The 13527-nt window shown below is 38.4% G+C and overlaps 1 protein-coding gene across 1 annotated transcript in view; it reads right to left on the bottom strand.

Moving 5' to 3' along the window:
* Positions 1-13527, bottom strand: part of MAN1A1 (mannosidase alpha class 1A member 1) — a 142211-nt gene that overhangs the window by 72760 nt on the left and 55924 nt on the right. The window contains exon 4 of the mRNA XM_069010899.1: positions 12174-12254. Within this exon, the coding sequence (XP_068867000.1) occupies positions 12174-12254 (81 nt within the window). The remainder of the gene's footprint in view (positions 1-12173; positions 12255-13527) is intronic.

Genomic DNA, 13527 nt, shown 5'->3' with positions numbered 1-13527 from the left:
GTTGGAAGTATTCATAAAGACTTCAAGTACACATATTAGTATGTGTACATTGCTTTCCATGCCCCCACTTGAAGCAAGAGAAAAAAAAAAGGCTTAACAACCATGTAAACTCTCCATTTGTAACAAAACTCATTACATGGCTGTAGTGTTTTATTTTATTCTTTAACTGAACACCTCACATATCCAATTCTAGAGAGAAGGCCTTTCAGGCTTCACTAAATTATTTCGATATTCAACAGCATGTAAGTTAAAACATTAGAGTACCTTAACTGTAATTTCGAGTTAGATAGAAGAAAAGTCTTCAAAGTATGATTTAGAAAAAGGGCATCTTAGTCACCAGCTCCACTCATTAATTCTATTACCAACTGTCACAGTCTATCAAGAAAAAAAAAGGCTGATTAAGTTCTTCTTGTTATCTCAGTAAATCTTTACTTTTGACCTTGGGTCAGTTAATAACCATATTAACTCAAGACAGAACCTTCAAGCAAATCAGAAGAGCTGCTGGCATTTAACATTGAAGTAATTCTGCTCAGGCGTGCTGAGAACCAGCACTGTAGTTTTCTGCAGCAGTGTGGCAATGATGGCCCAAAGCATTACAGCAGTTGTAAATCTTGCCTGGAATCAGGAAGATTATTTATTTTTCCCTCTAGAATATAAATGGAAATAAAAGCAACTCTGGAAAGAAAAGGCTGAGCACAGACTGAACCATGTTTGTAAGAGATACCCTGCAAGCAGCAAATGCTGATGAGAAGGTTTCAGTTATTCACTAGTTTTGCATGATAAAAGGAAAAAGATTGAAATTGTCTGTATACTATGAATAGTGTTTTTAAGAACAAGTTGGGGAAAATAGCATCCTTTAAGAAGCAGCATTGTAAGCTGCTGACTTTGTTCTGCAGCTGTTAGTTTTAAGAAAACAACAAAAAAGAGTTTTTAAAGGAAAATGGAAGGGAGTGAAGTTCACAGAATATCCTTTTCACATGATGATCCTTAGGATCTATTGGACTGCAAAATTATCTAGTCATGCATGCAAAAATTAAGGACAACTTGGCCCCCAAGGGACAACACAGCTTTAAAGCAGTAACAGGACTGAACCAGCTTCCAAAAACAACTAGTATGGTTATTTTGCTTAGCCTGCAAAAGCAGATGACTGCCTAAAGAGGAAAGAAAAAAACCAAACCAGACACATCTAGTTCTTCAGACAAACTAGTTACAGAGTCTTTCTGGTGTTCAATGCATTTGAAACATCAGAAACAATGGAACTGACCCTTTATGCCAGAAAGACAGCTCTCTGTTAATTGAAGGTTGACTCTGCTCCAGTAACACTGCTGCTGGAGTGATCTTCCTAGTTTACTTTGGAGTTATGTCAGTTTACACAAGGTTTGGATGTTCAAACAAGCTTTTGAGCCTTCATGTAGCTGAATGACAAGAGTCCCCCTCATACTGTACTGTTTTAATTAGCTACTATTTGAAGGAGTTCATCAGGGTTGGGTGGGTTAATGTAAGCAATTAAAGGTGTTGAGTAAAGAATATCAGAGCTAAACACATCAAATAAAATCCTAGTTCTTCAGAATATTTTACCACTTCCTGACCTCTCTCTCTTGTATCTTAAGCTTTACTAGGAAATTAAGCAGTCAGATGGCTGACCAGCTAACACCTGTGGGAATACAAAAGCTTGTATACGTGTTGACAAAAGACTTGCAGTGTAAACAGTGAGTTAAGAAACTGAATCTGCTGTTTAACTACATCCTAAATCACTTTTTCTTGAGGAAACCAAGCAAGATTTGTATGAGACACTGGCACTACATACCACTCCTCTTTTTCAGCTTTCAAATCTTCACGTTCATCCTCTTCTCAGTTTTTCACTCAAAAAAAAGTTTGCAGTTTGCCCAGTTCTGTGCACTTAGCACCTGGGCAAAATGAGCCCTTACATTTACTGACTGGAGGAAAACAAAGATTTGTCTTTCAAATGCTTCATGACATCTCTGTTTAGGGGCAATCACCTGCCAAAACCACAAATTCCCATTGGCATCTGTCATGCTGGAAGTGGCACAGGATTTTTCTTGTGAACATCTTTTCCAAATTCCTTCTCAATCATTTGCACACAGGGTGCAAATACAGTCTGCGTATCACAGAGGCAAGCTTTTGGCACAGATGATACAGGAACTGGACTCATTTATCAACCACAACATTTATCAACATTATTAAACTGTTGCATTTTTACAAACAAATGGCAAACAAAGCATGTGGATTCCTGCAGTTTTTGAAAGATGTGGGAGAAAGCTCCCTACTTATCTTACAAATCTTTCAGATTTCTGTTGCCTGAAAATAGCAAACAATTGATCCTGCCAAAAAAAGAAAATCCACTGGCCAATTAGCACTCACCATAAATTGATCCCAAGAGTTGGTTCCAACTTAAAGCCAATGAACCTTGTTTGCATCTGTTTCATGTTTATCTGCTGGGCAAGATGTGTTGCAAGTACAAAGGAGACTTTTAAAAGAATGTCTGTTTCTTCTGCAGCAAGGATGCCATTATCTCTACCTATTGCTGGAGACAGGAAGAGCATGCAAGAGCAGCAGTGATGTCTTTTCTGCTTCTGATTTCAGGCATTCAGTTTTCTCAATGATTTTCAGTTAGCTTGAAGCAGCAGAACTAGTAGGTGGCACAAAGTGGTGTTTTCTAATGAATTTCTAATCTGATCCTTCAAAGAGCAAATTGGATAAGAAACTTCCCAAATTTCATCATACATTTCTGTTCACTCAAATTGTATTTAAAATACTAAGAATTAATTAAAGCCTACATATTTTTTACTAGAAGTAATTTAAATTTTTGAAAAGAGATACGGAAGTAGAAATATGCTTTGCTAAAGTCAGCTTTGGGAATCTGATGGAATGCCTTCATAGCTGCCAACACAATCAAAAACATGGTAATCTTCCACTGGTTGGTTTATGCTTTTATCTTCTCTAAGCTAATAAGAGGAGTATGTTATCACCTACTTAACTCCCAACTTAATGAAAAATAACCTCAGACTCAGTCTATGGAGACAAAGCACAAAAAGAAATCTCACATACAACTGTGTATTGGTTAGGCACGGCCTGGTTTTAGGTAGCAGGGAGGCCGCAAAGATGGCTCCTGTGAGGAGGCTGCTGGAAGCTTCCCACCGTGTCCAGCAGAGCCAATGGCTGATGGCTCTGAAGATGGACATGCTGCTGGCCAAAACTGGGCCAGTGAGAGAGCTTGGTAACGCCTTTGTGATGGCATATTTAATAAGAAAATCAAAACAAAGTCACAAGATTTTGGATTCTAGCCAGAGAAGAGGAGGAGGTGAGAACATGTGAGGGAAATCAACAAGGCAACACCAAGGGCAGTGGAGAAGGAGGGGCAGGAGGTGCTCCAGGTGCCGGAGCCGAGGTTCCTCTGCAGGCCGTGGTGCAGACCATGGTGCAGCAGTTGTCCCCCTACAGCCCATGGGGATCCACGGGGGATGCAGAGATCCACCCGCAGCCCGTGGGGGAGGTGCCCATGCCCGAGCGGGTGGATACTTGGAGGAGGCTGTGATCCAGTGGGAGAGCTGGTGGAGAGAGAGGGCCCTTGCTTCCAGGCTGGAGCAGCCTGTCCTTGGAGGGCTGCACCCCATGGAAAGAGAGAGCCCCGGCGCAGCAGTTTTGGGAGGGCTGTGTGCCCGTGGGAGGGGCTCACGCTGCAGCAGGGGCGGTGTGGCTGCTGCTCGTGAGAGTGGAACCACACCAGGGAAGGTCACAGAGAACTGCCTCTCTTGGGAGGGACCCCACGGCCTCATGGGGGAAGGACTCCTCTCCTGGTGCAGCGGAAGGAAATCTTGGTGATGAACTGACCAACCCCCCATGTCCTGTCTCCCTGTGCTGTCGGTGGGAAGGAGGGAGGAGCTGGAGGGGGAAGGTGTTCTAAGGGATTATTTTACTTCTCATTATCCTCCTCTGACTCTGTTAGTAATAAATTCACTTCACAATTTAAGTTGAGCCTGTTTCACCCTTGAAGTGTTTCTCCCGGTCCTTATCTCACTCCTGAAGCGTTCATTAATTTTTTTTTCCTTTTCCCTCCTCTGCCCAGCTGTGGCAGGGGAGGTTGAGCGAGAGGCTCTCATGGGTGCCTGTCGCTGAGCCAGTGTCAAACCATGACAACTAGTTATACATTGTGAAATATTTAGATTAAGAAATGACGAGTTACACCACACCCAGAGTAAAATAATATTTTCATATATGTACTTTTCTGGGGAAAAAATCAGTACAATAATTCAATAACATCTATTACTTATCACCTAATTGAAATTTTATAAGACACTTCACAGTGAGAATATACTTCACAAATATTTTACACAGCCCAGAATTTAAGCAGGATAAATTAATGCTGATCTATTCCCACTTTCAGCACCAATTGAGATATTTTTATATTGCTTTCATTTGCAGAAAGAAGTAAAATTCTTGCTGTAATATTATACATAAGGATTGTTATTGAGATATGAATAGTATATTTGCAACAATCTAAATGCTGCTTGCAAATGGCTCCACAGAACCCTGTACCTAACCATATGTTGTACATTTTCTATTTGATCTGCAGAGCAACTCCACCACCTCTTCAGGCAGCCTGTTTTTAGCCTCCTTTTACTCGTCTTTATTATTGCAATTGCACTTTGTGCTGCAAAGGGACAGAAGACTGAGATAAATAAAAGAGAGAAATGTCTTGGAAACAACTCCTTTTCAGGTGCCTGGTGACTCTGGACAGACTGTTAATAGCATGTAATCTCTTCTGTACAGTATATTAACCCAGATGCAAAGAATTCTTGTTAAAGTCTATCTAGAGCTGCTGCTGCTCACAAGGAAAGCACTCATACTACTATTTCTGATAGATATTCTCCCTCCAACTGTTCTGTAGAACCAGAATGAAGTGAAACTGCAGGAGATAGTTGAAACCCAAATCCTCAGAAGAAACAAACAGCTCCCTCTCAGCTCCTTGAATTCTACTTAATAACATAGCTCATGAGCTCATGTCAAATATACCAGCTGTTACAATCACAATCTGGTATTTCTTAGGTCTCATTATCCTCCATTCTCTTTTCTAGCAATTGACCATCAGCCTACAGTGGTGTGGAGGTGAGCAGGGATTTTAGTTAAAATTAATGTGATGAGCAGTGAACTTTATGGTTATTTCCAACATCAACATATGAATGTAAAAGCATGTCAAATAAGTTTACCATGGACCAAAGCAAAATTTTTTTTTGTTGTTTGGAGAAAACTCCCCAAACAAACTCTTTTCAGTTAGATGGAAAGGAAACCACTTTAAATGGTTAGGTACAGGTTGGAGTTCTAAACTGATGTTTCTCAGACCAAAATCAGGGCTCTGACTTCTGGTTTCATAGTAGGCTTAGTTATGGCAGCTACAGCAGGCTGTCACCACAGCTTCTCAGTCCCCTGCCGCGGATATTCACACTGATGACAGACAAACAAAAGCAAAACATACCCACTGCTGGACTCCAGCAGACAGCAATTCACTGAAATAAGGCAAATTGCCACTATTCCCACTTTACAGTTGCAGAGTAGCCTGAGGGCCCTTATTCTGAGGCACAAAAACTGTTGGTGATGGCAGCTGATTGTGTGCCTGGTGGTGGTGTCTGATTGCAGTACAGGGCAGAGCCTCCATCAGGCGTCAGGTACTTAAGACCTGGAAAACAGTTCCCTGTCAATGTACACGTGGTATCAGTAACTCCACAGCAGAGAGGGAAGAGAAGGAAAATCGAGAAGCAACATCTTAATTAAGTGCAAGACTGGAAATCCACATCTCTGTTACTGTTCTTCTAATTTTCCTCAGAATTAAGTGTGGGGCTGGCTTGAGCAGCACAGTTGCACAGAGCAGCTGACCAAGTAGCACTGGGAGAAAGGGGACAGAAGTATTAGGAATGAGAAAACTTTTGGAGTAAAGGGAACCTTTTTGAGAGAGATGGGTTTCATCAACAGTGACAATGTAATTGCACTGCAGGAACTTAGGAGACAGAAACAGAAGACTGAAGGGCAGTCTGCTTGCAACAGCAGAACAGTCTACATAAAAGAAAATCTTAGGAGTCAAGGTTATCTCCAGAATGTGAATCCATAGGGATTCTGCAGTACATTTTGATGCAGCTAGCACAGAAAGTGAACAGCATTAGATTTATTAAAGGTGGTGAAGAGACTGAAATAGTAATGGAGATTACAGACTGTGATAGTGGGAAACAGAGGAGATTTTAAATCCTTCTCTGTCCCTGAGTAGGCTGTTAAGTGCTACATTAGAGCTGATATAAACCTTGCTTTTATACACTGTAATGACAGCTTTCTGCAGAAACTCAGACTCTACAGGAGAAAAAATAGCTCTTAACTTAGTTTGACATACTACTGTCTAACAGGGGCCACATGCCCCAATTCAACACGCTGTTTTAAACAAAGGTTCACTTAGGTAACGTTTAAGTTTGAAAGAGAATCAAGATGACCAACTGAAATGCACTTAGAAAGAAACAGCCAGATGGTTAAATTCCTTGGAGATGATTTGGAGAATAAAAGGTGAGGTTCAGAGTCCAAAATTCTCAAATCAAAAGGCTCAGATGACTTCTTTCTTTTGGTATGACTGTAAAGAAAGTAATTAAAAGTAAAAATATATTGAGTCCAAGCAAAGAATACAGAAACTGATAATGATTGACAAGTTAAATGAAAACTCTTAAGTCAGGCTAAACGTAATTTTTGAAGAACAAGTTTAAAGTTTAAAAAAAAAAGAGAAACATGAGGCCTGCTAGAGAGCCAGGAAAAACAGTAAGAGATGTCTGTTTAAAAGAGCATAGTGCATGAACCAAAGCCATTGCCAAAAATATAAACTTGCCCCTGTGTTTGGTCTTGAAGAGCCTAGGCACATTCCCATGCAGGAACACTCTTCAAAGAACAAACCTAATGGACTGTTGCAATATTGAGGCTGGACTAGATGATCTCTTGAGGTCACTTGCAGCTTGAATGGCTCCAGGATTCAATGAAATACTAAGTTAAAAAATCATAAACCTATAAAAATGAAGGAGAGCATAAAGATCATTTCAGAGCTCTACAGGAACTAAAACATGACACCACTGAAATACTGATGTATTGCTTCAAAGTGGCAGCAGATGGATGGTAGGTGGGAAACAGGACCCAAATCTGAAAACAGGGCTGCAGAAAACCACAGGCAATTGAAGTCTTCTAGTTTGTAGCACACAGGGAATTCTACTGCCAGTCTGTGAAGATGATTAAGGAGGAGTTAAGTGGCATTCACAGAGAAGTGATCAAGCTGATAGAGTATGCCTGGAGTTTCAAACAGCATTAGAAATCAAGCTTCCGAGACATAAGAGGAAAAGTCCTCTTGTTAACTAGTGTCAAGTTAAGTGAGAGGAAGCAGGAGATAAAACAAGCGGTCAATTCTCACGCTGGTGAGCTAAGATCCCCAAGGCACATATACTGGAACTTAATCATGATTTGCAGAAAAGGCCAATACCTTTGTATAGGTGACAAACTTCATTCTCCTACTATTCAAGACTGCTAAATAAGGGAATTTTTTTTTTTTTTTTTTTGGTAGTCATGGAATTTAAATATTCTCTCTGAAGGGGCACCTCAACAAGAGGGAGAGACAGAAAGAATAGCTACAGCTAAATTCTGCAGAATGTCTCAGCACTATATGAAGTCAGCAATTTTCTATGGTCAGCCTGGCAAAGGCAGTTCTAGATCAATAGCATCTGCATCATTATTTTATGCCTGCTTCTCATTAGTAAGACACCACTACAATCACTGAGGGATGGTGGTTTACAGTGAGCAGTGAAGTCAGACAGGAAGCCAAGATCATCAAGTAAGGTTGAACAGTGGCACTGTAACTCTGACTCTAAATGCAGATGAAAACTAGTTAAGCATGTCATAACTTTTTTCCCTTTATTAAAAATATTTCTAATTAGCAGCTGGTGCAGAGTAACAGATTAAACTCTAAATCCAACACTTATCATCATGAAAAACAGTTTGGGTTTTTTGTTTTGGAGCTTTTGGAGTTCATTTGTTTGTTTGGTTTGGTTTTGTTATTCCTTCACCCTGATCAAAATAAATTAGTGTTCCTTCAAACAGGTTATACTACCACAGTAAAAAAAGCACAAGTCTGTTATATTTCTGCTTCATGCCATGGAGAAGAATGGCAATATGAGCATATTATGCAGGAAGAACAGCTGCTGCATCCAAAATATTTTAACTCTGGGGAAAAAAATAGTTACTTATCCCATTCAAAAACCAGAAAAACTTCAAAGGAATCTGGGAACTTACCAGCTGAATCTGAAACTTATGTGCTCCTTATTCACTTCAGAGTATTCTGGATTTACTTTTTTGCTACTCATGCAAACATCAAATTAAAAACTCCTTCTATTTCTGCTTATGCAATGTATTCCCTGGCTGTGGAACCAACCTTCAAGTAGTACAGTCCCCTTATTACTTAGCTTTAGCAGTGCCTTTAAGAACCAGTTATGAGTAAAGCAGAAGACCTAGAGAACATGCAAACCTGACTGGACTAAGAACAGGGCCATACATTTACCATGAATTTCAGCACCAGTATCACAGCTATTCCCAGCAGTAAAAATTACAGCGCTCAGAACTAATCTTTGTAATCTCCATGAATTCCAAGAAAGATCTTAGTTGCTGTTAGAGGATTCAGTGTAGTCCTCCTCCAAAAGTTAACAAGTTATTTCCTTATATGACTACATTTGGAAATGTAAATATCTGGGTCTGCAGAATAGAGGATCTTGCTGCATGCAATACTTCTGGACCCTTGGTATACCAGAATTTAACATCAAACAAGTACAGCAAAGCAGCTGTAAAACAAATTTCTCCCTTACATTTTATTTTTCATTTCAAAACAAAAAAATTACTTAGACAAGGAATCTTCTAAGACATGTCTAGTACTTAATTGAGGTTTAATTTGAACAAAATGATCAAGAAAGTTAGAAAAAAACCCCAAACCTGTCCCAGTCCTATGGGATAAATCTATCATATTAGTCTCCTAGAGATACTTTAATACAAACAAAAAAAATTCAATACTAGCACTACTTTCAAGATGGCAGGCTTATTTTTAATAATCATTTACAGCCACTTGACTTATGGAAAAAATACCAAGGAATGGTATTCACATGCAATATTATTATTAGGGACTTAAAAATCCAAAAGAAACCAAAAAACAACCAACAAAAAAAAAAGAGCAGCACTTAAGCAGTTACTCATCTTAAAATCAAGTTTTCTGGTATTTGTAGCTGTTTTACAAATGAAATTGATATTTGACTGAAACTCTTTCTGTCTTGGGTTTAGACAGTTACCAAAATGAAAAAAAAAAAAAAAAAAAAAGAAGCATATGACATTTCGAGCACTCAGGTATTTCTCATTAATTCTAGTAAGGTAGAAACTGCAGGAATTTAAATAGAAAGCTTCTCATAGCTCTATTTGCAAGTGAGCAGCACATATAGTTATCAAGAGGTAAGGCATTCAATTTTTTTCATTTTTAGAATGATTCACATTGGTGACTTTATCTAAATGAACTATTATGTGAGCAGGATGTTTTAGGAACTACTCAGTATGACATATTCTTTAATTGTGATTAGTTAGACTTACAAATGATTATGGAACACACAATGTGTTGCAGCTTTGGATCATTACCCATGGAAATGTAATTCAGAAGTACAAACAATAATTATTTCCATCACTCCTACTGAAACATAGCCTTCTTTAATTAGACTATTGATAAGTGAGCACAGCAAATATAAGATTTTTTAATAGTTAACCTGATAAAGAATTAATTGAGCTTTTAAAGAAGGAAGTTTAATCCTTCAAGCAGTGTGCATAAAGATTGTGCCACCTTTATAGTAACACCCACTAATGTAATGGACTAACAGATTATTAAAGATATATTTTCTACAGTGGCAGCCAGCCTCTGGGGCCCTCAGCCCTTTCCACACCTCTCAGCAGCAGCAGGGAAGTACAGACCCACATAACACAGGAAAACCTCATCCTGCTGCATCCCACGGTTTCCATAGGCAGAGGTTGGCTATTGCCTCAGCATACTGGATTTAGGAGACAAATCATGAAGTTTCCCTAAATCTGATTAAGGCAGAGCATGCTGAATTGCACTCCCTAAGCCACCGGGGCTATTGTTTAGGGACATCATTCTTGGAGAGCAGATGTCTAACAGAGAGTGTGAGAACCAGTGGCAAGCATAGATGATGTCCTTCCTGGCCTGCAAGAGCTTGGCACCCTCCTTAATAATACACCTCTTCTCTGTGTGTAAGTGCCCATTTTACTTTCATTACTGAATATATCAATTTTAGAATGGGCACTAGCATCCATTATCACCAATATTCCACTGCAAAGACTTCCACTTAATTATCTGTTGTGTGGAGCACTTTCTTTTGCTTCAGATGTCTCCTCATTTCATTTGTGCAAGAGTTTTACTGGAACATGAGTGCTGCTTTCAATCTAGCTGAAGAGATAGTGGTAAAACTGCCTCTCTGAGGATGAAGGAATGGTTGAGAAGCAATGACTTGGTGTTATTTAGGTGAAACTATACACACTGATTGAAAGTGAGACTGCACATTAACAGACACAGGACATAAACCATCAACATACTTATGAAATCACCAGCACTGATGACAAATGGTTCAGGCATTTGTTGGCAGACAAACTGCCACTTGATGTAAAGGCCCATGAGCATTCATCTACCAGCTCACTGTCTGCCAAGAAATATCCTCTGCTTCCGTCAGAACTGGTTAATTAAAGTGTACCAAGAGGTTATGCTGGAAAAGTCCACACCTGTTCACCAAGTAGATCTCCAGTGAAAAGAGATGAAATATAAGTAAAACAACATTTAGCAAAGATCAGGAAGCCAGGTCCCAAGCACCTCTCCGTTTTTTTCATTACTGTTGTCCAATAGCATTTTTCCTCCCAAAAAATTACAAGACAATTAAAATACTAAAACCTGTGTATTTTAAGACATTAATGTCTCTTCAGTACCATCTACACTCAGCACAGGACCATGGGAAATAAGCAAGTAAGTCTAGTTAAGACATAAAAGTGTCAGAGGAACATTGTCTCCTTACAACTGCTTTGTCAGGTACATGACGCAATAGCACCTGCTAAGACAGCTTTAACATAATGAAAAATTTTAACAAAAATCATAATGCACAGCCATAGAATTTAAGTAATTTAAACTGACAGGTTCAAAACAGAGCTCTACCTAGTATTTGGGAAAATTATTTATGAAAAAAATTAACTTCCTTGGTTTGTGAAGTTTCCACCAGTAATTGTTTTGGATTTAAGGAATGATAAATTCAATTTACGGTTGGAAGAGTATTAACTTGTGTAATCCTGCAATAAAATACTACTATAATCTAGAAACAGAAACAAGAATTTAAACCAGTAAGATTAAAGACTTTTCAAGTACCAAGCTACAACTTTAAAATATCACAATGTGTCAAGTACCAAGCTAAAACTTTAAAATATCACAATGTGTGTAACTAAAAATCGTACCTGTGACTCTTTTGGCCTTCTCCAAAAATATTACAGAAGTAATTACATTTAGACAAAGATCTAAGACAAGACTGCATCTTTGTTCTCTACAGAAAGCATGACAGGTAAGAGATTAATGGATTATTAATGCTTTAAAGACATTCACAAGTATAGGTTTACAGTTGTCTTTTCATTCTTAACATGTCTTTTCCATGAGTTGAAGGTTCAGGTAGACAAACAGAAGCAAGAGTTTAAACGAGTTCAAGGATATACTTGAAACACATTTGGGAAGCAGGAAGCTGATGCACCAAATCTACCACTACCATACAGGAGGAACTCTATAATTGTATAATAACTCTAGCATGAAGCCCAGTAAGATGTATTGGGTGTGGTTCCAACTCAGGTAAAAAACCCAAATATCATTTAACACTTAAATGAAGTAATAGCTTTAGGACTTATACAAAGCAACAGTAATAGAAGCAGGAAGACCCATTAGACTGGTCTCCGCTGTACAACCCATTTTCCAAGTTTTAAGCAAGTTTAATTAGGATAAATAAAATTCTTAAACTTAAATTTAATGTCTTATCTAGATGATGATATGTCAGATAAACCATGTGGAAATATCTTACTTCTTCTCCTGAAAGATAGTATGCTGAAAGCAGTCCACCGACGAAACGAATGTTCACTTCAAATACAGAAATTTCAGCATTCTGTTGAAACAAACATAGATTTATTTTTATAGAGGTTTGTTTGGTTTGTTTTTATTTATATATATACACACACACACATACAGATATTAAGGCACAACAGCTGTAAATAGCAAAACACAGAAGAAGTTGGGAAGGCCAACATAAGAATTTATAGCATTTCTTTCTCTTCCTCACTTTAATAAAATATCCTCTCCACTATCCTCACCCTGGTCAACTTTTCATCTCTTCTGTTTGGATACAGGGCTTTCTCTAAACCCACATATGTAAGTACTTTCTTGCAGATGATTCAGCATTTGCCCAAAAAGTGGTCTTGGATCACTACCTCCCCTCACACCATCTCAGATCAGAAATGATCAGAATGTCCTATCAAATGTTTTCTACTTCAGTCTAAATGTAGCTTATTACAAAAAAGAAGGTAACATTAGAGTGAGTTAATTACTCGTTCTGCTCATGATAAAAATGCAATCATTATGTGTATTCACAAGGAAGCAGATGATCTTTCACTATTACAGTGACAGCCCATCCCAAGCTGGTGCAGATAAATCTTTTACCAATGATAAAGACTAGGTCCAGGCGGTATCTATCCCAAAACTCAAAGCACATTCTTCCCTGCCTTTTGAAATTCAAGCATAAATGAGGAATCTGAGTCTCACATGGTTTTGTTCTTTATTAAGTCAATTCCAATTTTACCCCAACACATAGCATTCAAGCCACTCGAGGCATTCAGTTAAAAAGCTGATAGAGTGAAGTTTCTTAATTTTTACATTTTTATGTAATACTACCTTTTATATTTTTGTATTTCTGCAGAAAAATGGTAAAAGTCATTGTCCCAAAATTTTGGGCACATAAATAAGGAGTTTGACTTTCACATGTTCTGGGTTGCTCTTGCTTCTACTGAGTCACTTTCATTTTATATTTGCTGAAGTACACTACAGCTATATTTAATATAAATCAGTGCATGGTGGAGTTGATGGATTTTCTTCTGAAAGACTTGCAGGCTTTTTTCATTCAGCCAGGTTTTGTGCTTTTCCAGCTAAAACATTCAGATGTCAGTTTACATAGGAGGGAAGAAGTTTCTCCCTGTTTTCTATGGATTTTGAATTGTAGTAAACTGGCTTTAGAGAAAAAACAAACACACAGACCAGCACTAGGCTACTTATTAGAAATACTACCTCATGCTTTTCAGTTTGCAAGGTGCTCTGATTAAGAAAAGGTATCTAGACAGATTGCAGAATTGGTGCATTTTTTGTAAATTTTAAAGATACAGGCTTCA

Source organism: Aphelocoma coerulescens, chromosome 3, assembly GCF_041296385.1.
Source record: "Aphelocoma coerulescens isolate FSJ_1873_10779 chromosome 3, UR_Acoe_1.0, whole genome shotgun sequence".
Classification (NCBI taxonomy): domain Eukaryota; kingdom Metazoa; phylum Chordata; class Aves; order Passeriformes; family Corvidae; genus Aphelocoma; species Aphelocoma coerulescens.
Note: the sequence above shows the minus strand (reverse complement) of the source record. Positions and strands in the feature narration are given on the sequence as shown.